Consider the following 21,526-nt stretch of genomic DNA (forward strand, 5'->3'; position numbering starts at 1 on the left):
CGCGGCTCCGCCCCGGCCGACCCCACCTTTCCGCGCCGCTCCGCCCCGCCGCCCCCTTCCCCGCGGCCCCTCCCCGCGCAGGTCCCGGCCGCCGCCGCACCTCCTCCGGCTCTGCAGTGGCGGCGGGGAGGCGAGTCGGAGCGCCAGCCGGGCCGGGGCCGCAACCGAGCCGGGGTCGGGGCCGCAGAGAGGTCGGGGCAGCCTCGGAGGCGGGGCCAGTGGGACCGCGATGGGCGTGGAGATCGAGACCATCTCCCCGGGAGACGGTACCGGGCGCGGAGCCGGGGGACAAGGACGAGTGCCGGGGGGAGTTGGGCGGTCGGGGGTCTGACTGGGAGGTGGCGCGGAGGGTGCCCCAACGTGGGGAGGGCCTAGGATGGGGGCCACCGGAGGAGACCCCAGGCGGGATCGTTGGAGGTCTAAGAGACGATCCTTGCTATCCTTTCCGCGCCGGCTCACCTAGGGGAGCGAAGGCGGCGGCCGGGAGGCTGGGGTCTGCGGCCCGCCAACGCCCCGGAGGCCGCAGGCTGCCGCGGCTGGAACCTCTCGGTTATCCGCTACTACTGATTTCCCAGGGTCAGGTTTTAGCTCCGTTTTTCCTGTCCTGCTGTGTGAGCTCTGGAAACGGGAAAGGATATGCTTTGGGGGCTCTTCTGCCCGGGCAACCCTTTCTAAGGCGCCCCCCGCCCGGCGTGCGGAGGGGCGGCAGGGTGCGCGCTGGGAGGTGAGGCGCTGTAGGGAACCAGCCAGTCTAGGGAGGGACTGCCCTTCCCCCGCCCTCCCCCGCCCAGCGTCTCCCTTTATCCTCCCCGCCCCACTCAGCCTCCCTGGCCCTCCTGTGCGCTCCTATGGCTTTCAGTGTCGTCTGCAAACCGATAGCCTTCAAACTTAAACCTCTAGCCCAGACTTCCGACTTGAGTTCCAGGTGGTCCATCTGTCCAGCTTCGGCTAAACCTCTTCCTGGATGCCCCACAGATACCTCCAGGTCGGCAAGTCCAAAACAGAATTTGCTCTCCTCCGTGTCCCCGTTTCCTGCCTCTCCTTTCCCAAGCCAGACATTCCAGGTGTCCCTTGTATCACTGGGCCAGGATGTGCAAGGAATAGCTAGCTATCTCTTTAATTCTTAAAAAACAAACGGGGAAAAAAACAACCTTAATTCACACTGGGATGGAACCCCTATTTCCCCAGGATTTGACAGGCAAACTTTATGAAAGACTTTACTGACACCCCCCCAACCCCACCCCAGGAAATTGGAGGGCCTCTCGGTTGTAGGCCACCTCCCTACTGAAAGCCAGTGGTCTCTAAAATTCCCAGCTCTACCCAGGATCACTGGCGGCACACAGCTTCTTTGTCCACACTGAGTACCATGGGGCTGGTCCCAGCAAGCCTGTCCCTGAAGCCTGATCACCTACCCCCAGGGCACTGTCGTGCAGCTCTGCCACAAGGCTGGAGATCTCGTCTCCCTGCCCTGGCGCAGAGAAGCCTTTAGAGTTTTCTCTCCTTATCCTCCATCACTCGCCAGGAGAAATGCATTTTTAGGGAAAGCCTGGAGGAGCTCTGGCCTTCTGCGTTGAGCCGTTTAAAACCCTGAGTCAAGAAAGTACAAATGGGCCAGACAACCATGCTGTAACCTAGGAAGGAATATACAAATTCATATTTCACCATATATGCCACAGTGCTGGGGATGCCTGTCTCGGTTAAGCCCCATACCTAGTTCGGTCAGGTCCTCCCGCTGAACATCTCTAGGCTCCATCCCCTGCCTTGGTTCAGGCCACCATCACCTGTCACCGGGATTTCTGCACAGTCTCTATATTGGTCTCCCCACCTCTGGTCCCACCTCCCAGCCCTCTGTCAGGCCTCCCACCTCACTCCTACTCATTTTTTATACCACAGCCTGAGGACTCTTTAAAATATCTTTGTAACTATGTCCCGCTCCAGGCATGAAATATTTTAGTGACTCTCCCAGCTCCCTCACCAGGGAGACAGTGAGATAACCTGTACTCACCTTCCACGCTAGAGTCTCATCTCTCCCTATCAGCCCCGGTCCCACCCCCACTATCAGCTTTTCCCCCAGTTTTAGCAAGCTCCCTCCAAGTTGTTAAATACACCGGTCATTCAGCAAATATTTATTGAATATGTGCTGTGTGTTGGGCCCTAGGGTTACAGCAGTGAACCAGATGGGACTCCTGCTACGCTTGACTGAAGGCCTTTGAACATGTTTTTCACTCTTTCCAGATAATCTCCCTTTACTTCCTCTGGCAAACTACTTATTTTTTAAGATTCCAGTTTAACCATGATCTCCTCTCCGATGCTTTCCTTGACACCCACAGTCAGTTGCGGCCCCCCCATGGGTTCACACAGAGTCCTCCAAATGTTGGCTCAGTTGTTAGCTCTCCCAAAGCATTGTTATCTAGCCCCAAGGCTTTCTATTCCACCCAAATTGAGACCTCGAGGGCAGACTTTCCATCTGCCTACTTGTGATATAAACTCAAATGTCTAATAGGCGTCTCAGGATTGCCACCCGCACAAACCTGTCCTCTCCAGTCTTCCTCATCTTGGGAATTCACTCCACCAGCCCATCTCCACGCCATTAGCATACCTTGTCCGCTGTGCTTCCAGAATATATCTCCCATCTCTTTGGCTTTCTTCTCTGCTGCAACTAAATTAATTCAAGCCATCATTGATTTCCTGTCTGGATTACTGCAACAGGCGCCTAACCGTCTATCCGACACACAGCAGTCAGAGTGATCTTATAAAATCTTAATTCAGATTATGTCATTCTTGCTTAAAACCCTCCAGTGGCCTCCTGTTGCACTTAGAGTTAAATCCAGCTCTGCAAGGCCTGGCATGGGCCGGCTCCTTCCCACTCATCTCTTCCTCCTGCTCCTCCTTCCAGTCTCCTGGCCTCCTTTCTATTCTGCAAGTGCACTGATCTTTTCCTGCCTCAGGTTTGTGCATTTGCTGATTGCTCTTCCCCCTGCAAGTCTCTCAGCTCTGAGAGGCCATCCTGGACCACCCTTTCGAAAATGGCCTGTCCCCTCTCTCTTTAATTCATCTTCAGAGAACGTATCACAATCTATAATTATCTTGCTTATCTGAGGATTCTTTGTCACCCTCCATGTAAACTCCAAAAAAGCAGGAGGGATCTTGCCTGTGTGGTTCACTGCTGTATCCCCCACACCAGGCCCAGGCCTCACACATAGTAGGTGTTCAGTAAATATTTGTGAATGATTGCGTTTATTCATCTTTAATCAGTTATCAGCCTGAGTTAGAATCTATCATTTATGGGTTGCTCAGTGTTCCTGTAATCTAGTACAGGCCTGGCACATAGTAGGTTGTCAGTGAATGTTTGTGGAATGGGTGAGGAAAAGTAAAAGGAGCAATCAAAGAAAGGAAAAGAACCAGGGGAGAGTGGAGTTGAGGAAGCCAAGGAAATAAAGGTAAAGTCAAAACCAGAGAGGTGAAGTAACTGATCTGGCTTATACAAGGCACAGAAGACTGGAGCCTTGGCCATCTTCCTGGTATGGAGGGGAATGGGGCCCAGTCACACCTGAATGTCCCAGGTGACTTTCTAATACCTTATTTGTTCACCTGCTCTCATGTCTCCTTGCAGGAAGGACATTCCCCAAGAAGGGCCAGACGTGTGTGGTACACTACACAGGTAGGTGTCGCGCCCCCAGCGCTCATCAGACCGCCCCTCCCAGGGCAGGTCTCTCCTCTGAGACACCTCTCCAGAGACATCTGCTCCCCTGCGTCAGGCCCAAAGCCCAAGGCAATCAGCTCTCCCTCTGACCCACTACCCTCCACTTCTCCCAGCCAGCCTTGTGGGAATGAGCAAGGAGCTGCAGGATTAGCCGCTGCCCACTTACACCAGCAAGAGGCATCTGTGGTGCCGGCCTCTGATTGAGCCAAGCTGCTCCGTCCCTCTTACCTCTGTGTGGGCAGAGTGGAGCCCTGCACTCCTGCTTCTGTCTGATATTTGGAAATCCCTTGTTATAGCTCTGAGAGCGCCTGCAGACACCCTTTTCATCCTACAGTGTTAGAGAAAAGGCGGGTTGCTTCCTCAGAACGTTCTTTCTTTTTTCAGAAACAGGCTATTCAATTCAGCCTCCAGTTATCGAGCACCTCCTGTGAGCAAGATGCTGTGTGGGGCACCGGGGACACAAGGATGAAAGGGAGAATTTCCACCTTCTTTGGGGATGTGGGGGGTGGGAGAGGGCAGACACTGCACCCAAGGTTCGGGTGTAGTGTGACAGGTGGGTGACGGCATTGCTGGGGGAGCCTGAGGAGGGTGCTGCCTCTCTGCTGACCCCTCTTGGATGAGCTGTATTGGAAGGAAGGACAGGTGGGCTGAGGAACATTCTAGGTGGAGTTTCTGAGGACTGCTGGCAGGAATATCGCAAGCAGGTGCTTGTTCCAAGGGGGGAGAGGGTGAGTGTTCTGCCTTGTGACCTGCTTCCCAATGTGGCAAACCTGGTGACAGCCACTTAGCAGACAGCAAGGCCAGTTTAGTTCCTAGAATGTATTGAGATGGGGCCATTTTTAGCAGTTCTCTGGACCAGTGTGAAGTACCAGGTTAATTCTAGGCAGATAGTGTGGGTATTTTTCTCAACCGCTGTATTGCTGGTCGCTGACGTCAGTGGCTGGAGCTGTGTTTTATCTCCCCGTGATGTGGCCTAATTACCATGAGTCTTCTGGGGCCTCTGACCTGTGTAATTGATTTATCTGCTCTACATGTTGCAGACAAATCTGTACTTATCAAGTTACTGAAACCACAACATCCTTTTGAAAAGATTCTTCACAATACATACAGAGAGCAGGCAACATGCATTAAACCCTAACATCAGCTGTGAGCGGCTCTGGTTTGGGGAGGGACTGTCTCATCAAACACAGCAGAAGGTTATATGGGACTTTTTTTGGTAAACTTATTAAATAGAAATACAGTAGAGAACATAAATCTATGGCGAACTGCTCCATGGAATTTTTCACAGTGATCACACCTAGGTAACTACTACCCTGAAGAACATATGCGTTTCCTGCACCCCCGGGAGTCTCCTTCCTCTTTCCTCCGCTCCCTGAAGGTCACCAGTGTTCTGACTTCTGTCCCCATGGATTGCTTTTGCCTGGTTTGGAACCTCATATAAATAGAGTCATAGAGTGTGTACTCTTCTATGTTTGGCTCACCCCACTCAATGTTATGTGTGTGAGATTTATCCAGAGCGGTGGTTCTTTTTTATTCTTGTACGTTATATGAATACACTACAAGTTATCCTTTCCATAGCTGATGAATATTTGGGTTGTTTATAGTTTGGGTTATCCTCAATAGTGCTGCTTTGAACAGTCTTGTAGGTGTCTTTTGGTGCATGTCTGTGCCCACTGCAGCTGGGTATATACCCGGAAGTGGAATTGTTAGGGCACAGAGTTAAACCTGCTCAGCTTCACCAGATACTGCAAAGAGCTTTCCAAAGGAGTTGTACCAATTTCCACTTCCACCTGCAATGTATGAGAGTTCCATTTCTTCTACATCCTCATCAACACTTGGTTTTATCTGGTTTGGTTTGATTTTTGACCCACTCTGGGCGTGCAGTGGTATCTCATTATGGTTTTGAATTGCATTGTCCTGAAGAATCATGAGGTTGAGTAGCTTTTCATGTGCTTACTGGCCATTTGGATATCATCTTCTTTAATCTGCTCAAATGCTGTCCATTAAAAAAAATGACTATCTCTTGATTTATAGGAATTTTTTAGCTATTCTAGATATGGCTTTTGTTGGTTATGCCTATTTCAAACATCTCCCATGCTATGACTTGCCTTTTTTACTTTATTGTCATATTTTTAACAGAAGGTCTTAATTTTCATGAAGTCCTACATATCCACCTTTTCCTTTATAGTTATTCCGTTGTATTCAGAAATCTTTGTCTGTCCCCAGGTCATGAAGATGTTCTTCTACTTATTATTTTGTAGAAGCTTTATTGTTTTACCTTTCATATTTAGGTCTGATTCATCTGGAATTGATTTTTGTGTGAGGATGAAGCAGAAGTCAATGTTCATTTTTTTTCCCCCCATATGGATTTACAGTTGATCCAGCAACATCAATTGAAAAAAAAAAATCAGCCTTTTGCTCTGACTAGGTCAGTTGGGCATCATCCACAAGGTGAAAGGTCACAGGTTCTGTTCCAGTCGGGACACGGTGGGCTCGATCTCAGGTCAGGGCATGTATGAGAAGCAACAGATCGATGTTTCTCTCTCACATCCATGTTTCTCTCTCACATCCATGTTTCTCTCTCCTTCTCCCTCCCATCCCCTTTCTCTAAAAATAAATAAGTAAAATCTTTTTTAAAAAGATTTTTAAAACTCATCTTTTCTCCGTTACACTGCAGTGGCAACTTTGTCAAATCAAGCGTGATGTATATGTGGTTCTGTTTCTGGACTGCATGGTTTTGGCTGAACTTGTACCAGTAGATAACTGTATATGATCTGAAGTAGATTCCATCATAAGAAACCTGAAGGAATTGGGGAATGAGAAAGTCAGTCTTTAAGTGAACTATGTGAATGTGTGTGCATAGCCATATACGTATTTGTCCAAGTATGTGTACTTGTGAATACATATAGATCTGTGTATTTAAGTATTTTCTTAGCATTTGTTTGGCCATCAGGATTTTTCTTCTGTGTGTATGTGCATACATGCACGTGAGCATGCGTGAGTATCTCTGTGTATCTGAACATCTCAGCAACCTGTGTACTGTATCATGAATTTGTATTTGATCTCCTTCGTAGCCTCTGTGTAGCCACAGGTTTTTCCACTTTGTGTGATTTAATACCCAGGGCAAGAGCCCAATTTGTTGTAACCAGAAAATAGGTAGTAAGACTGTCCCTTGTGTACAGTTGTAGGAATTGGGAAAAGGAATCCTAGATGCTCAGATATTCAGCTGGGCCAACGTTTTAAGCATGGCAAAGCTGAGGCCATGAGAAAGGCAGTGATTTGCCTAACTTTACACAATGAGTTAGTGCCAGAGGAAAGGTACAATCTAGTCTCCGTGCCTACAGGGCAGGCCTTTATTTGGTCCTCAATGGCCTTTTGTTGTGGTCCAGGGGCTGCAGGAAGAAGTCTTACTTATATCACCATCACTTGCAGAAGGTCTGATCTTTGAGTCAGTCACTCATGAGACTAGAAAAGCAGCTCTTGGGGCTTAAGCAGCTGGATTGAGACATGTATCAGGGATAACAAGGTATGTGCAGCTGGAGGGATGCATGCTCCCAACTGCTGAGGACAGCATCCGAGGTGTTTGGGGTCAAGCAGCCCGATTTGTACAGGTTCTGGAGGCCACCACTGATTGGTTGGGTCACCTTATAGTGTTCCTTTGGGTTTTTCATGTTGGGGAAACCTTGGGAAAACCGGGTGAGGACTCAACCTGAAGGAAAATGCCTGGGAAAACCAGGTGAGGACTCAACCTGAGGAAAATGCCTGGGAAAACATTTTCAGTATGAGGAGGTGGTCCCCCAAAGTTGTAAATCCCAGAGGCATTTGAGAAAGGAGTGACCTGAATAGGACATGGGGGGAAGGGATGGAAAGGAAGGAGAAAGCAGAGGGTTACCAGACAGGCAAAAGCTACATCTTGAAGTGCCGCTATGCCATGTGGCCCTTTGGATTCTGCCAAGTGTTGGAAGAAAGGGAGTAATATGATCAGATTGTGTTTTCAAAAGTCCTTCACAGCGCCGTGTGGAGAAAAAAATGGAGGAAGAGTGGAGCAGGGACCAGTTAGAGGTTGTTCCTCTACACATGAGATGTGATGGTGACTTGGTGAGGCCCCAGGATGGTGGTAACAGAAATGGAGATCAGTGCTTCTAAAGACGTGTATTTCTTGTTGATGGGCTGTGTACGGGCGTAAGGCAGAGGGAAGAGTCCACGTTTCTTTGGGCAACAGGACTGATGGGGAGGATTGAGAGAGGAGGTGTGCACAGGATAGGAATTCCGTTGCAGATGCATTGACCCTGAATTGGGAGCTGACTCGTAACCACAGCTCTTTCCCACTTTATTCTTGCTTTCACAGGGATGCTCCAAAACGGGAAGAAGTTTGATTCATCCAGAGACAGAAACAAACCTTTCAAGTTCAGAATTGGCAAACAGGAAGTCATCAAGGGTTTTGAGGAGGGTGCAGCCCAGGTAGGATGAAGATCCTCATTATGGGGGATTTGAGGAGTTGGGGGTCTGGCTCAACACTCTGCTCCCCATCCTACCTCAGACCATGACTGCTCTGACTCTCCTGCCAGGGCATGGCCACACCATCTAGTTTCAGTCCTGGCTTTGTGTCCCCACCCCTTTTGTTGCCAGCATGACTTGTCACTGGGACTCTCATGCCGAGTTCCTCCCCCCAGGTTTGCTCACAACTAGCTGGGGAGGCTCGTGAGCAAGCAGCTGTCGCTGACTGAGGCAGCAGAGTGTTAGGGTAGGGTAGGCCAAGGCATTTGTTTGTTTGTTTGAACTTAAAAACAAAACAAAACACAATTTCAGACTTGCAAAAATATTGCAGGAAGAGTAGAGTTCCTGTATGTTCCTCACCCAGCTTTCGCAAATGTTAACATTTTATATAACCACAGTACAATGATAAAACCCAGGTCATTAACATTGATACAATACTGCTACTGAATCCATTCAAATTTTTGGGTCAGATATTCAAAATTAAAAAATCAGTTTGTTCAAATTTCACCACCAGTCTCACAAATGCCAGGCTGTGGTGAGCATCCTTGGTCTGTGAAGCCATGGGGCTCCGTTCAAGTAGTCCTTCCAGCCCTCTCCGCCTTGCTGTGGCTCTAACCTCTAAAGCTGTCTGATGGGCTGCTTCTGTCACCTATGTGATAGTGTGCTAGGTTTTATTTATTTTTAGAGAGAGGGGGAGAGAGGAGAGGGAGAGAGACATTAATGTGTGGTTGCCTCTTGCGCGCCCCCAACTGGGGACCCAGCCTGAATCCCAAGCATGTGCCCTGACTGGGAATCAAACCAGTGAACTTTCGATTCACAGGCCAGCGCTCTATCCACTGAGCCACACCAGCCAGGGCTCCATGTGCTCCTTAAACACCTTCTTTAGGTTTCTTTGGAAGAGGGGGAGGAACAATGAATGAATGAGCAGAAATGTTTGGGCCATACCCTAACTGAATCAGCAGCATTTGCTGGATGAATTTGAGACTGCTTTGAAGTTTCTGCCATCGAGAGGCAGAATCTGCATGTCACAACTCAGCACTTCAACGTGCCACGTATAAAATTCATCTCAGATTTTCAGTTACCCCAAGGATGGTTTAAGAAAATGCCATCGCTGTCTTACCTTTTTCTTTTAAATCAAGCTGGGTCCTCTTTCTCCTCTCCCCACCTGCCCCCATCCCTGCTAGATGAGCTTGGGGCAGAGGGCGAAGCTGACCTGCACCCCTGATGTGGCGTATGGAGCCACGGGCCACCCTGGTGTCATCCCTCCCAATGCCACCCTCATCTTTGATGTGGAGCTGCTCAACTTAGAGTGAAGGCAGGAAGGAACTCAAGGTGGCTGGACGTGGCTGGACGTGGCTGCTGCTTGCCCCCCTGGCCAGCTCTGCCACTGGGGCACCTCCTCCGGCCTGCGGCTCGTGACCAGGGTGCCAGCCTCACTGCCCCGCGGCGTGATCCATTCTCTGCCCAAGTTGCTCTGTATGTCGGTCATTGTTCATCTCTGTGCATCTTTGCTTGAGGAAACTTCAGTTGCAGCTTGGCACATTTCAGGTTGTGCATTTTGCGTGTGCATGCGGTAGCCATTCCTGGTCACAGAACACGGATCCCTTGTTCGCACAATCTACACTGCCTTACCTTCACTTAAGCCAGACACACACGGTGCTCGGACAGGAGCCCTGCGTGGTGTACACAGAGGGACTCGAGCCAGTTACCTCTGCTGTCACTTTCTCTCTTAGAAATTGTTGGCTGCTGACCTACAAAATGTCCTCTTTGGAAATGACATGTAAAATAAAGGCTCTGTGCTTGACAAATCCCTGTCCCTCCTTACTGCAGGTAGGAAGTACTTTCAGGGCCACCTAAGCCAGTTGGCCTTGGGAAAGAGTGGAAAGGAGCCTTCCAAGTAGCCAGGAGAGTGACAATAAAAATAATAATTACAATGTGAGTACTGTACATGCTGGGCCTTGTTCTGTATGTTTTTAAAATGAAATTACCAACAGTCCTCTAAGCAGCCCTACATGGTAGGTATTGTTTGCCACTCATCAAAGGATATTGTGTTCAAATCTCACGGCCTGTGGGACGTGAGCACGCCGGGGTCCTGCGACCTGTGGCTGTTGGGACTGGGAGGGGTGAGCTGCCCTCACCCCGATGGAAAGGGAAGGGGACACTGTGCGTCTGGACAGTGAAGGTGCGGTGGGCCTGAGAGCCAAACACCAACTCACGCCGTGAAGTTCCTTTTGAAAAGACTGTCTGTCTGAGCTTGTTTTCACATTAACTGTGTCGATGCATCTAGATTTGCTCTAACTTACACTGGGGAATTATTTCAGAGAATCATGTATCATTCTGTGTGGTTTCCACGTATACCGCTTCATTTAATCAAAATTTACTATAACTCACGGAAATCCCCAGGTGGGTTTTAAAATCAGCCCACTTACTGGGGTGATCATCAGAGGAGCCTGGGTGACGTGGCTGGGACTTTGTTGGAGTCAGCACAGCTTGCACACACAGTGAGTGGGTGATGACCTGAAAGTGCTACGACTGAGGAGGGGCTGGGAACCAGTACTGTGGGTTTCCTTCAGACATGACATCATATGTATGATATGGGGGCCACGTCATCTTGGCCCCTTTTGTCTCCAGGAAGGCCAGGCTGTGTTCCCCTGCTGAGGACTGAGGAATTAGAAGAAGCAGTGCTTCAGGAGGGAGAAAATGAGAGGAGAAAGGGGCTGCCTGGCTTTTAATCGCCCAGTCCTTGGGCTCACTTCTACTGCAGAACTAGACCAGCGGCAGGGTGCTGCCTTCATTGCTTTCTGGGGTGTTTCCTTCCAAACGCCTTAGCTCCCAGCTTTCTTCAATGACACAAATGTCTGTGATACTTTCTTAGAACTCAGCCTGTTTTCTGCTGTGACACCATTAGGATAACTAAAAGTGACACCAAGGGCCACCGCTGGTGACCATTATGGAGTCATACAGAAGATCTCAATCTAGAGTATATATAGCCTGCATGGTAAAAGGAGGCACCCACTAAGAACCAACACAAACAAATAAAAAACTGCAAATACTTACTGGCTAGCACCTGGAGGCCTTGTTTTACTGGTGCTCTTAAAAGATGACACAGAGAATTATGATACAGTATGCTAACAAGTTTGGACTTTCTCCTGTGAGAGCCCTGAACGCTGTTAAGCAGGAGAGTGATGATAAGCTGTCCTATCAGCCATTTTCAAACCTCTGGTCAATACATTCTCCAGTCATACAAAATCTTTCTAGAAGGATATATATCAGCTCTGCCACATGGGTGTGCCCATACTCGTGCGTGGGCACATCTTCCCTTGCACCCTTGAAAGCAGTTCGAAAAACTGAGCCTTAGTGCCTGAACAGAGGACTGATTGTAACTATATCCTCAGCATCTTAGCGCACACAGACCTGGCAGTGAGTAGGTTCTCAGTATGTGTCCACTAAATTAAAGCTGTTACATCTTAACTGGGACAGGTGACAAAATTGCCAAACAAGTAGAGGCCATGTTAAAAACTCTTTAGACACATCACACTATAAGTCTAATTTGTTTTCCCCTTACAAAGAAAGTCTTTTAGAAATTTCTTTTTACATTTGTAAAGGCACGTGATGCATTACAAAAATTAATACGGAATTCACAAAAGCATTCACAAGAAAATTACAACTGTAGCTCCTTTATCATTTGCCTGCCCTTCTTAGAAATGACTTACAGTGCTTTCACAAAGCACTCAGACATAATATATAAGACAATTATTTCATTTTCAATAGTAGGCTTTGAGAAGACAGTACAAAAATACAAAATAGCCTATTTTCTTAAAGTAATGACAGACTTCTAAGCTAAGTGCCTTTAAGAGAATAGATGTTCTTTGTCCATTTAAATGATTCATTCCTTGTACCCTCAAGTTGGTTTTGGGCTGTAGTTTTATATATGTATATATAAATAAAATTAGTCTGTCTCTCTATATGGCCCATGCCTGAACTACAAAAGGAAAACTACAGCTATCTCCTCCAAGCTGCCAAGCTATGACGAATGTGGTAATAACTATACTATTTCCATGCCATGGGAGCTCATGATTATAATAAGCAAAGATATACCATGAACAAAGGTCCAAAATATACGGACACTTACTAAGTGGAAAGACTACATCAGTACAATCTTAGACACGAAACCACCAACAACACTACCCAAGCAGCTTGCTCTGAAATTTCTAACAACATGCTGTCGTTTGAATGGCCATTTCTAGAACAGACCTTTGTTCTAAACACAAGGGTATCCCCTTTGACAAAGGTGTTTTGTTAACTGTAAAGCAAGTATTGTCCAAATGTACTGGCATGGTTAATAACTAGCTGATGTCACAGCAGCTTTTAATGTAAGCATTTTATTTACTTAACCAACATGATGAGCTTTGGTTCCCTTATCTACAAAATGGAGATATCTACCTTGACTGAGTTATTATTAAAGGTTTCATTATTAATAGATGCTCAACAAATGGCAACACTCGGACAAGTTCCCTGATGGCCGAGCACTGGACTGCACACTGAAGGCATTAAGAAAACAGAAATGCTACTGCTCCTGGGAAGCTGAGTCTCTAGGACCACCTCCCACCACATAATTCTGGATGTGGTCCAACTGCTGTTTTTCTCCCTGTGGTATCAAACAGGGGAAAGTTCAAGAGAAAATACAGACATGTCTTACAAAAAGCTACAAGTTTACTAAACATGTATTCTAACACGTCTCAAAGTTTCAAGCAGGTCACTTGGAACCTCAAATAAGAAATCACAATATTTGTAATCATTAAAAACCAAGAAAGGGTAGAGGTGGCGATTCACAGGGTTTCAGTCCAAAATGAAAACGTGCAAAATGGTTACTTCGGTGGGTCTGTGTTGATGCCGTATTTCTCCTTGAGAAGCTTCAACTGTTCTTCCTTCTTCTTCGTGTCCATCTTCTGGAATGCCTGAAAATGTGGGAAGTGCCAAAGTTAACGATTTCTAATCTATAGTCAAATGAATTGCACTAACAGCACTAGACAGAAAAGAACTCATAGAGTACACATCTCCCCTAATGGTGCAGTTCGGCACTAGTTCTTTTTTTATTTTTTTAAAGATCTTATTTACTTTGAGAGAGAAGGGAAGGGAAGGAGGAAGAGAGGGAGAGAAACAGCTATGTGCGAGGGAAGATCGGTTTCCTCTTGCACGCCCCCCACCGGGGACCTGGCCCACAACCCAGGCACTTGCCCTGACTGGGAATCAAACTGCAACCTTTTGGTTCGCTGGCTGGCGCTCAATGCACTGAGCCACACCAGCCAGGGCATGGCACCAATTCTGATAGGGGCTCTTCACGCGACAAGAACTGGGGCTATACTTACCCTGTTTGCATTATAGTACAGAACCACGAGGTATCTGTTACACACATTGAATCCTGACAGGTGATCACATGCATTCTTGGCATCAAAGATGTCTTCATAGACCACATAAGCTGTCCCTCTAGTTTCAGGTGTGTTCCCCCTGTGGAGTTGAATCAGACTATTCAAACCCATTTACCTGACAACCATTAGCGGAAATAAACATTATGGATAAGTATGCTGGATAAGCCTGTAATTCCTTGAATCAGGTAATTATTGTTTTTACGTAAAATAGCTACAGGTTAAACTTACCATTATGGCAAGAATTCTAACAGAGCTACTAAAGCAGCAACAACAAAGAGGTGGCCTGGAATTCTGTCCTGGTCTTCATGTTCCCGTCCTTCCTACTTCTCACACCAAGAACGAACTTTCAGCCTCACACTAGAAAGTAAGTCCTGAGGAGTGATGGCTCCTATTAGTCAGCAGTATCTGAACGGGGTTTTCTTACTGTGCATTTATGCAACGGAACCAATACTTTATTTCCCACACCACCACCCGGAAACCAGTACCTTGTTTCTAAAGATTTAAATCCTCCACCCTAATTAAATTACAGTTTCAATGCTTAAAAGATAAGACAATCTCCCCAATGCAGGAAATACATTTCTGGGCAATATTTTACCAATGTTTATCAAATCCATAAAAATAAACCTACGTTGAAGGGGTGGGAAGGAAGCCCTACACCAAGATGGCAAAATTCTAAATGAGATATGTAAGAAAATAGTCTACCATCATCCTTTACGGCCAGAAAGGGATGTCCTCCTATGTAGAGAGTTAATGTAGTTTCTTCCACTTTTCTTTAAAAAGCCTTTGCCTTTTTACAATGCAACAGTCAGGTCCGTACTTTCATACATTCATTTTTAATACAATCTGCACTGCCATGCATTAAAAACCCCTTTGGCCGGGGGACTGGGCTGGGCTCCTGCAGACTGGGGTGGGAGCGTGCTTGTGGGTGGGGTTCTCTGCACCCGAGCAGAATGCTGAGGGGCAGCTGGAAGTGGAAGCCACGGGGCTGCTTCTCATCTCTTCCCCTGACCGCACCAGCCTCTGCTGGGGACTAGGTAGGGAAGTGTGAGGAGCAACAAACTGCAGGCAGCAGACGGCCACGCGCTTGACTGTGGGCACAGTGGGCAGAGATCCTACTCCGCTATGCTCCGCTGGGTAAAGATGGACCCCTTGCCTCCACCTGTGCCCCCGCCACCCAATGCAGCCGTGAAAGAAGGTTTAAGGCTGGGCTCGGCCGTAATCCCTGCACTGGGTCAAGGAAAGGGAGTGGGCCGCAGGAAGGGAGGCACCTGCCTAGAACTGCTCTAGGATGAGACTCGTCTCGGGCCCCAGAGCGAGTCTGTGCTTTCTGTCGAGGGCACAGCATAGGTACAGAGTGCTGGGGTGGTCGGAAGGTGCCAATTTCACTGAACGCTCTCATTCTGTCAGGCTGCATGGGGGAGGGATTTTACAATACTCTTTACTCCCCGGGAAGTCTAACAACTTTTGGAGTTTTGACTTTTAATCGTATGAAAACTGGGGACTTTGCCCAAAGGAAAAAACACTGCCCCAAATGTTCCCCCCAAAAGTCTACCTAATTTTCCCTTTGGAATGAAAACATAAAAAAAAAACTTAAGATTTTAAGTACCTTAGGGCAGATTTTATTTTATTTTATTTTTCATTTTACTTCCACAGAACTATGTACACCACAAGGACTAATAAGCGTTTGAAAGACAGAGATCTACTTTCTCTCACACCCAGGAAACTAACAAAACAGAACAAAAGCATGTCTCTTTCTCCCGCCTACGTCACCTTAGTCACCTTAGGAAGAAGGGTAGGAACTAACCACATTTTAAAGACTCTTCATCTTAAGTGTCTCAGCCCTAATTATCAACCTCTTATCTTGAGAACCACACTGTAATTTTAATTTTTAAAAGCATGTACTTGGTAGCCACTCTATGTTAGGCACTGAGCCAACATTATCTTCTTGATTGGTGGTAAAAGCTGAGAGCAGAAATAAGAATACCTAATCATGTAACCTAATTTCTCTGAGCTTCAGTTGCTTCCTGTGTCAAATAGTGACATAAGATCCTATCACACCCCCACGCTACAGGTGGTTTTAATATTCAAAAGAGGTAACAGGTAAGAAAGGGCTTAAAAAGTTCAAAGCACCATGCCAGCGTCTGCTGCACTCCAGGTAAGGTGACCGATCATCCCAGTTTGCCCAAGGCTGTCCCGTCTGCAGCACTGGAAGTTCACAGCCCAGAAAACCCTGGGTCCTATGCACGCTGCGAAGGCCAGGCACCCTGGTGCTGGTGCCACAGATGCCATAAAGCACGAGCAGAGCAAAGGCAGAGAAACCTCTGCTTCTTAATCTGTGATTTCGGCCCTAGCTCCTGCACACCAAACCCTTCTCTAACTTTGCTGATGTAAGCACCTCTTTTTTAAAACTTTTTCTTTTCTTTTTAAAAAAGATTTTATTTTCAGAGTGAGGAAAAAGGAGGGAGAAAAAGAGGGAAACATCAATGTCAGAGAGAAAAATCAGCTGGTTGCCTCTTACATGCCTCCAACCAGGGACCTGGTCTGCAACCCAGGCATGTGTCCTGACCGGGAATCAAACTGGTAACCTTCTGGTTCACAGGCCAGCACTCAATCCACTGGGCCACACGAGCCATGGCTGTAAGCATCTCTTAATTGTGTACGATCGAAACATTTTGTAATACCTTCATAAATTAATGACAGCCACACTATCATTTTATATATTACTCACTTACATACATTGGGTGGTTAACATGAATCACGCACAGCGAGACTCGTCAACACAGAGTGAAAAGCATACAGGGCACCTGCCCTGGAGGAGCTCACAGGCTGGCAGGAGAAACAGGTGAGCCGCCCGGCAGCAAAGGCACGTGCTAACTAAGAAGAGATGTTCCTAGAAGGCACTATGAGAACAGAGGAGGGTGGTGACTGCCCGGCGGGAAAGAAATACTCCATGACAAAGTGCTGTCACAGGCATGTCCTATTTGATCCTCACTAAGAAAGAGTCTTTTAAGAGAGCAGGGTAGGAAGACAGTATTTCATAAATAATTGAAACTCAGGAAGGTTAAATATTTTGTCCAGTTCCACATAAGTAACAGGTGCCCAGTTAGTATTTGAACCTAGGTTTTAACCAATTCAGTGACTTTATCACGTTGTATACCATTCTTTTAAGTCTAGAACAGCGTTTCTTAACCTTGCGCCCATGTACCCATGCAAATCAGATGCAAAATGTTGTGTGTATTCTTCAGTGGAAACAGTCCAAAGCTGTTACCAAATATTCAAAGACTTAAGACTCCCTAAAATGGACATCTGGGCTATACCACTTCATTTTCATCCCCACTTCAGTACCAATGATGACAGATTTCTAGCTGCTGGTTCACTTTCTGGAGGGACAGTGACCATTTTAAAGGCAAGTCCTCAAGATCTCACAGAGTTCTAAAAGCCAAGACAAGGCTCTCAGGTTATAAAAATTGATTAAGAAAGATACTCCGGGTCCTGGCTGCTGTAGCTCAGTGGATTGAGCGTCGGCCTGACAGCCAGGTGTCACTGGTTCGATTCCCAGTCAGGGCACATGACTAGGTTGCATGTCAGGTCCCCAGTTGGGGGTGCAAGTGAGAGGCAAGCACACAGTGATATTTCTCTCCCTCTCTTTCTCCTTTCCCCTCTCTCTAAAAATAAACAAATTATTTTTTAAAAAAAGATACCAAGAGACAGAATTAAAAAAAAAAAAAAGAAGAAGAAAGAAAGATATTCTGGGAGCATCTGAGATCTTGCTTCCCGGCATGCTGTCGGTTTGGCTCAAATAAATTCTTATAAAAAAAAAAAAAGAGAAAAAGAAAAAGAAAAAGAAAGAGAAAGAGAAAGAAAAGGAAAGGAAAGGGATATTCCAACTGAGAGAAAAAAAACAAACCGTAGATCTTTCAGATGGACTTAGGGAACCAGCCCATTTATACTAGTGAGTGGGACTGCAGCTGTGTAGTGTAGAAATTTAATTTAGAAGCAGAAGGTTTTATTACTAAACAGCTGTGTGAAGCTAGAACGCTACTGTTACTCACTGGGCCTTGACAGTGTCATCTGTGAAACAGACACAGCATCACCCCCACACAGGTCTGAATGACAGGGATGCAAATGAAAGCACATACTACAGCAAATGGCATTTAGCAGACACTCAAGGAATAACATTTGAAGGTGTGAGCCCTTCAAATGAAATTTGGATTTAGTTTAAATTAAAACACGAATTTGTGTTGCGATTATTTTCCCCCATACTGTTTTTCCAGCATTGTTCTTCTTTATATGGTATTATTATAAGTAATATGACTTTTTCTTTATTTCTCCAAATGAGACTATATTGCTCTAGAAAACCAGAGATTTGCCGAGTAAGCATGGTACTTACAAAGAGCAGATCAGGGGAAGGGCGCCCTATACTTTTAAATCTTCCACACAAAGCTCTAGTTGAAAATAATTTTTCTCAGTTACTTTTATATCCCTTTACTCAGTTTATTCAGAAATTCTGGAGTCAGTAAAGGAGACAGTGAAGATTAATGAGAAAATTAGTTAATGCATATAAAAAACATAGCGCAGTACTTGACTTTACAAATGGTAGGTATACAATAAATGTAAGTCCCCTCTCTTCCCTTTCAAGTCCTCTCAAACCATTCATTTTCTCCATAATTTCACAACTAGTTGGCTCTCATTGCGCTGGATCATGAGGATCTCAGTGGGTTATTTTTCCCTTTAAAAAAAAAAAAAAAATTCCCTGACTTCAATCCACAGAGCTATGTGTACCCCAAGGGCTAATAAACATTTGAAAGACAGAGCTCTACTTTCTCTGACATCCAGGAAGCTAACAAAACAGGCTCCCAGTTAGGCCCCACTGTCAACTATAATTCCTAGACTACAGATTGCGCAATTATTTTCTTGAAATGACATTTCAAAAGTCGCAGTAAACTCACACTCTGATTTGACGAATAGGTCCGTATTTCCCAAATATATCATACATTTCTTCAGCTGTGATCTTGTAAGGTAAATTTCTTATGTACAAAATCCGATTTACTTCAGGTGGAAGTCGAATCTAAAATGAGAAATATGTATTGTCATTATAATCAGGAGAAAGTGCTACCATTTAAAAAAGTTCTCAGGAGAAACAAGAAATTCTCATAATAAAAAATAATAATAAAACGCCAAGCCCTGGCCTGGTGGCTCAGTTGGTTGGAGAATCATCCTGTACACCAAAAACGCTGTGGGTTTGATCCGCAGTCAGGACACATACCTAGGTCGTGCGTTCAATCCCTGGTCGGGGAGCATATAGGAAGCAACCAGTGAATGTTCCTCTCTCACATTAATGTTTCCCTCTCTTTCCCTTCCCCTCTCTAAGAATCAATAAACATATCGTTGGCTGAGGACTTAAAAAACAAAAAAGCCAAGAACACGAACTATAATCTGATATTACTGAAAATGGCATGCTTTCTGGAAAAGCAATGGGGCACTGGTTTTAGGGAAGACTATTTGTAGGCACGAATAAGGGGCTACTACAAAAACCAAGCTTTCAGTCAATACGTAAATTATTTAGTTAGTTTTGATCACCAATACGACTGGTTTCTTTTATTTCTCAGGCAAGCAGTTTGCTTATGTACTGCCATCGTTACATAAAACAAAATACTTATTTGGCGCACTCTTTGTTCATTCAACAAATATTTACTGAGCACCTCCTTTATGTATACACCAGGCTAGGTAGTATTAGGGTTACAGAGTGAAGGAAAAAAGACATGGTTTCTGCCTTCCCCAAACTATTAACTCTCTATTATCCTATATTGCTTTTTTTCCCTTTAGTGAAGCATCTGGAAAGAGGAAGTCTATAGCTGCAGCCTCCTATTCTTTATTTCATTGACCCTCATCAACCTACCACAATTTAGCTTCCAACCCAAAACTGATGCAGGTGCTTTTACACACTACGCTCTTTTACTTGCAGCGTTCAATTCTCATCATACTTAGCTTCTCTGAGTGTCCTAACACTATTAACTGTGACACTCTTTATTTCCTTGCTGTCTCCTAATTTTCTGGCTGGTTAGTTTGTCATCAAATAACACTCTTCCAGCCCCAGCCAGGTAACTCGGTTGGTTAGAGTGCTGTTTGACATGCCAAAGTTGCAGGTTCGATCCCTGGTCAGGACAAATACAAGAACCAACCAATGAATGCATGAATAAGTGGTACAACAAATAAATATTTCTCTAAAATTAATTTTTAAGAAATATGCTCTTCCACCAAGTTTTATCTTTAGACTTCTTGTCTTGACCCTTTGTATACACCCCTTTAACTCTATACCTTTGCACTCCGTCTCTTAACCACAGCATGATTTCCACATTGAGTTGGTGATCCTCAAATATGGATCTCCCACCCAGATTCTGTGCTCCTTATTAACATATTCAATTACATAATAGACACTCATATGCTTACTATTTATTAAACTGGCAACTATGCTAGGCATTAAGCTGTGTTGCATAAATGGAAGAATAATATACTTATTCCCTGCCTTCAAACTAGTCGTGATGACAAATGTTAAACAGCTAAGTATAATAAAGGGTTACATTCTAAGGTTCAAGGATAAGTTTAAATAGATAAATCAACATTGTCTACCACAGTATACTTCTCTGGTAAATCTGCTATTTCACACTGCAAGGCACTCTATCACACTTTCTCTTCTCACACTACCACCACCACTCCCTCTAATGTCTGAGTTGCGCTGTATTCTCTTCCCTGCCCATTCTAGATGACCTCGGCTCTTGCTTACTGGAAAAAGTAGATACTGTATGACCACAAGGTAAGTACCTTATATTCGTATTACTAAACCTGTCAATCGGCATCCGTCCATATGCACCCACTGTCCCCCTCGATACTATGCCAACCCTTCATCTACTCCAATCCATTCCTGAACTCAACCCACCTTGCTCCTATATCATCAGTTTCTCTCACTAGATCATTTGCATTGGCATACAAAATACACCTTATATCACACATCTTAAAATAAGGAAAAAGTTATCCAATTTCTCTTCTCCCTATTTACATGAAAACTTGAGCAAAGACTTGTCCCCACTTTCTCAACTTCCAGTCCCACAACTAAATGTTCATCCATTGAAAGGAAAGTCATCAAAGTCCCCAAAACTCTCCATCTCACCATGACCAATATCTGTCTTCATCTTAGTATAGTTCTCAGCATCTTAGAGTTGAACACTGTTTTTTAGGTTTCCGTAACGCCCCCCTTTCTAACCTAAGAATATAAGCAGCAGGGCTTTTTGTTTTATTCACTGCTGTACCTCCAATACCTAGACTGGTGTCTGGAACGTAGTAGCTGTTCAATAAATATAACTGATGAATTGTTTCCTATCTCGCAAGCCTGATACATTGTAGGTGCTCAAAAATATTGCTGAATTAAAACAGGAAGGACCCAAAAAGCTCCCCGATGAGGAGACTCCCAGACTCTAATTGCCTGTTGACCATTAAGTTATTTACTGTGGTACTGACCATTTTTAAGCCGAGAAGATCCTGATGCCACGTTCTAGGTGTAGGTGAAGCAACAAAGACTAGTGTTAATACTACCAATTAACACTAGGATAAGAGACTGAAGGAACTCTCAAAAGCGGTGGGGGCGGAAAGGTGTCTCAAGAATAACATTTCTAAGAACCGGGCCAGACCGAAACCGTCTCCGACAGTATAGTAACGTCCGGACTTCGGGAACGGATCAGGGCCAAGAATGCTCTCATCCCTGCCGCCGAGAAAGCCCAGCAGCGACGTCCTCCTCTCCAAATCCTCCCCTCTTCGGCAGAAGTCTCCGGTACTCACGTTCGCTCTCTTGGCCGCTTGCATCGCCATCTTGGCGGGCTGATGAGATTACCGCAGTCTTACA

At 45.6% G+C, this 21,526-nt stretch overlaps 2 protein-coding genes across 4 annotated transcripts; one reads left to right on the plus strand and one right to left on the minus strand.

Annotated features, from left to right (window-relative positions):
- Nucleotides 1–71: 71 nt before the first annotated feature.
- FKBP1B (FKBP prolyl isomerase 1B) lies at nucleotides 72–10,008 on the plus strand. Of its 3 annotated transcripts, none has more exons than XM_090280956.1 (4): nucleotides 72–266; nucleotides 3,614–3,661; nucleotides 8,052–8,164; nucleotides 9,385–10,008. In XM_090280956.1, exons 1-4 carry the CDS (start codon nucleotides 230–232, stop codon nucleotides 9,511–9,513), a joined length of 327 nt encoding a protein of 108 aa, XP_090137082.1. In that variant the 5' UTR covers nucleotides 72–229; the 3' UTR covers nucleotides 9,514–10,008. The 3 variants fall into 3 exon arrangements, with proteins under 3 accessions (XP_090137082.1, XP_090137083.1, XP_090137084.1); XM_090280957.1 differs by having other exon boundaries at nucleotides 9,340–9,401; XM_090280958.1 differs by lacking the exon at nucleotides 72–266 and adding an exon at nucleotides 963–985.
- A 2,887-nt stretch (nucleotides 10,009–12,895) lies between these two features.
- Nucleotides 12,896–21,526, minus strand: SF3B6 (splicing factor 3b subunit 6). Its single transcript, XM_090280955.1, has 4 exons — nucleotides 21,463–21,526; nucleotides 18,579–18,697; nucleotides 13,570–13,708; nucleotides 12,896–13,158 (listed from the first exon to the last, which is right to left on the minus strand). The coding sequence occupies exons 1-4, from the start codon at nucleotides 21,490–21,492 to the stop codon at nucleotides 13,069–13,071; spliced, it is 378 nt and encodes a 125-aa protein (XP_090137081.1). The 5' UTR covers nucleotides 21,493–21,526; the 3' UTR covers nucleotides 12,896–13,068.

This window comes from Furipterus horrens, unplaced genomic scaffold (genome assembly GCF_987537825.1).
Source record: "Furipterus horrens unplaced genomic scaffold, mFurHor1.1.pri manual_scaffold_6, whole genome shotgun sequence".
In the NCBI taxonomy this organism is placed as follows: domain Eukaryota; kingdom Metazoa; phylum Chordata; class Mammalia; order Chiroptera; family Furipteridae; genus Furipterus; species Furipterus horrens.

Bases quoted from the DNA above. Each gene is read 5' to 3' on its own strand.
- FKBP1B (XM_090280956.1), top strand. From the start codon at position 230: ATGGGCGTGGAGATCGAGACCATCTCCCCGGGAGACG. The intron at 267-3,613 runs GTACCGGGCGCG...GTCTCCTTGCAG, and splicing joins GACCATCTCCCCGGGAGACG to GAAGGACATTCCCCAAGAAG. The intron at 8,165-9,384 runs GTAGGATGAAGA...CATCCCTGCTAG, and splicing joins TTGAGGAGGGTGCAGCCCAG to ATGAGCTTGGGGCAGAGGGC.
- SF3B6 (XM_090280955.1), bottom strand. From the start codon at position 21,492: ATGGCGATGCAAGCGGCCAAGAGAGCGAAC. The intron at 13,709-18,578 runs GTGAGTTTACTG...TCAACTCCACAG, and splicing joins CCTATTCGTCAAATCAGAGT to GGGGAACACACCTGAAACTA. The intron at 13,159-13,569 runs GTAAGTATAGCC...CCACATTTTCAG, and splicing joins TGTACTATAATGCAAACAGG to GCATTCCAGAAGATGGACAC.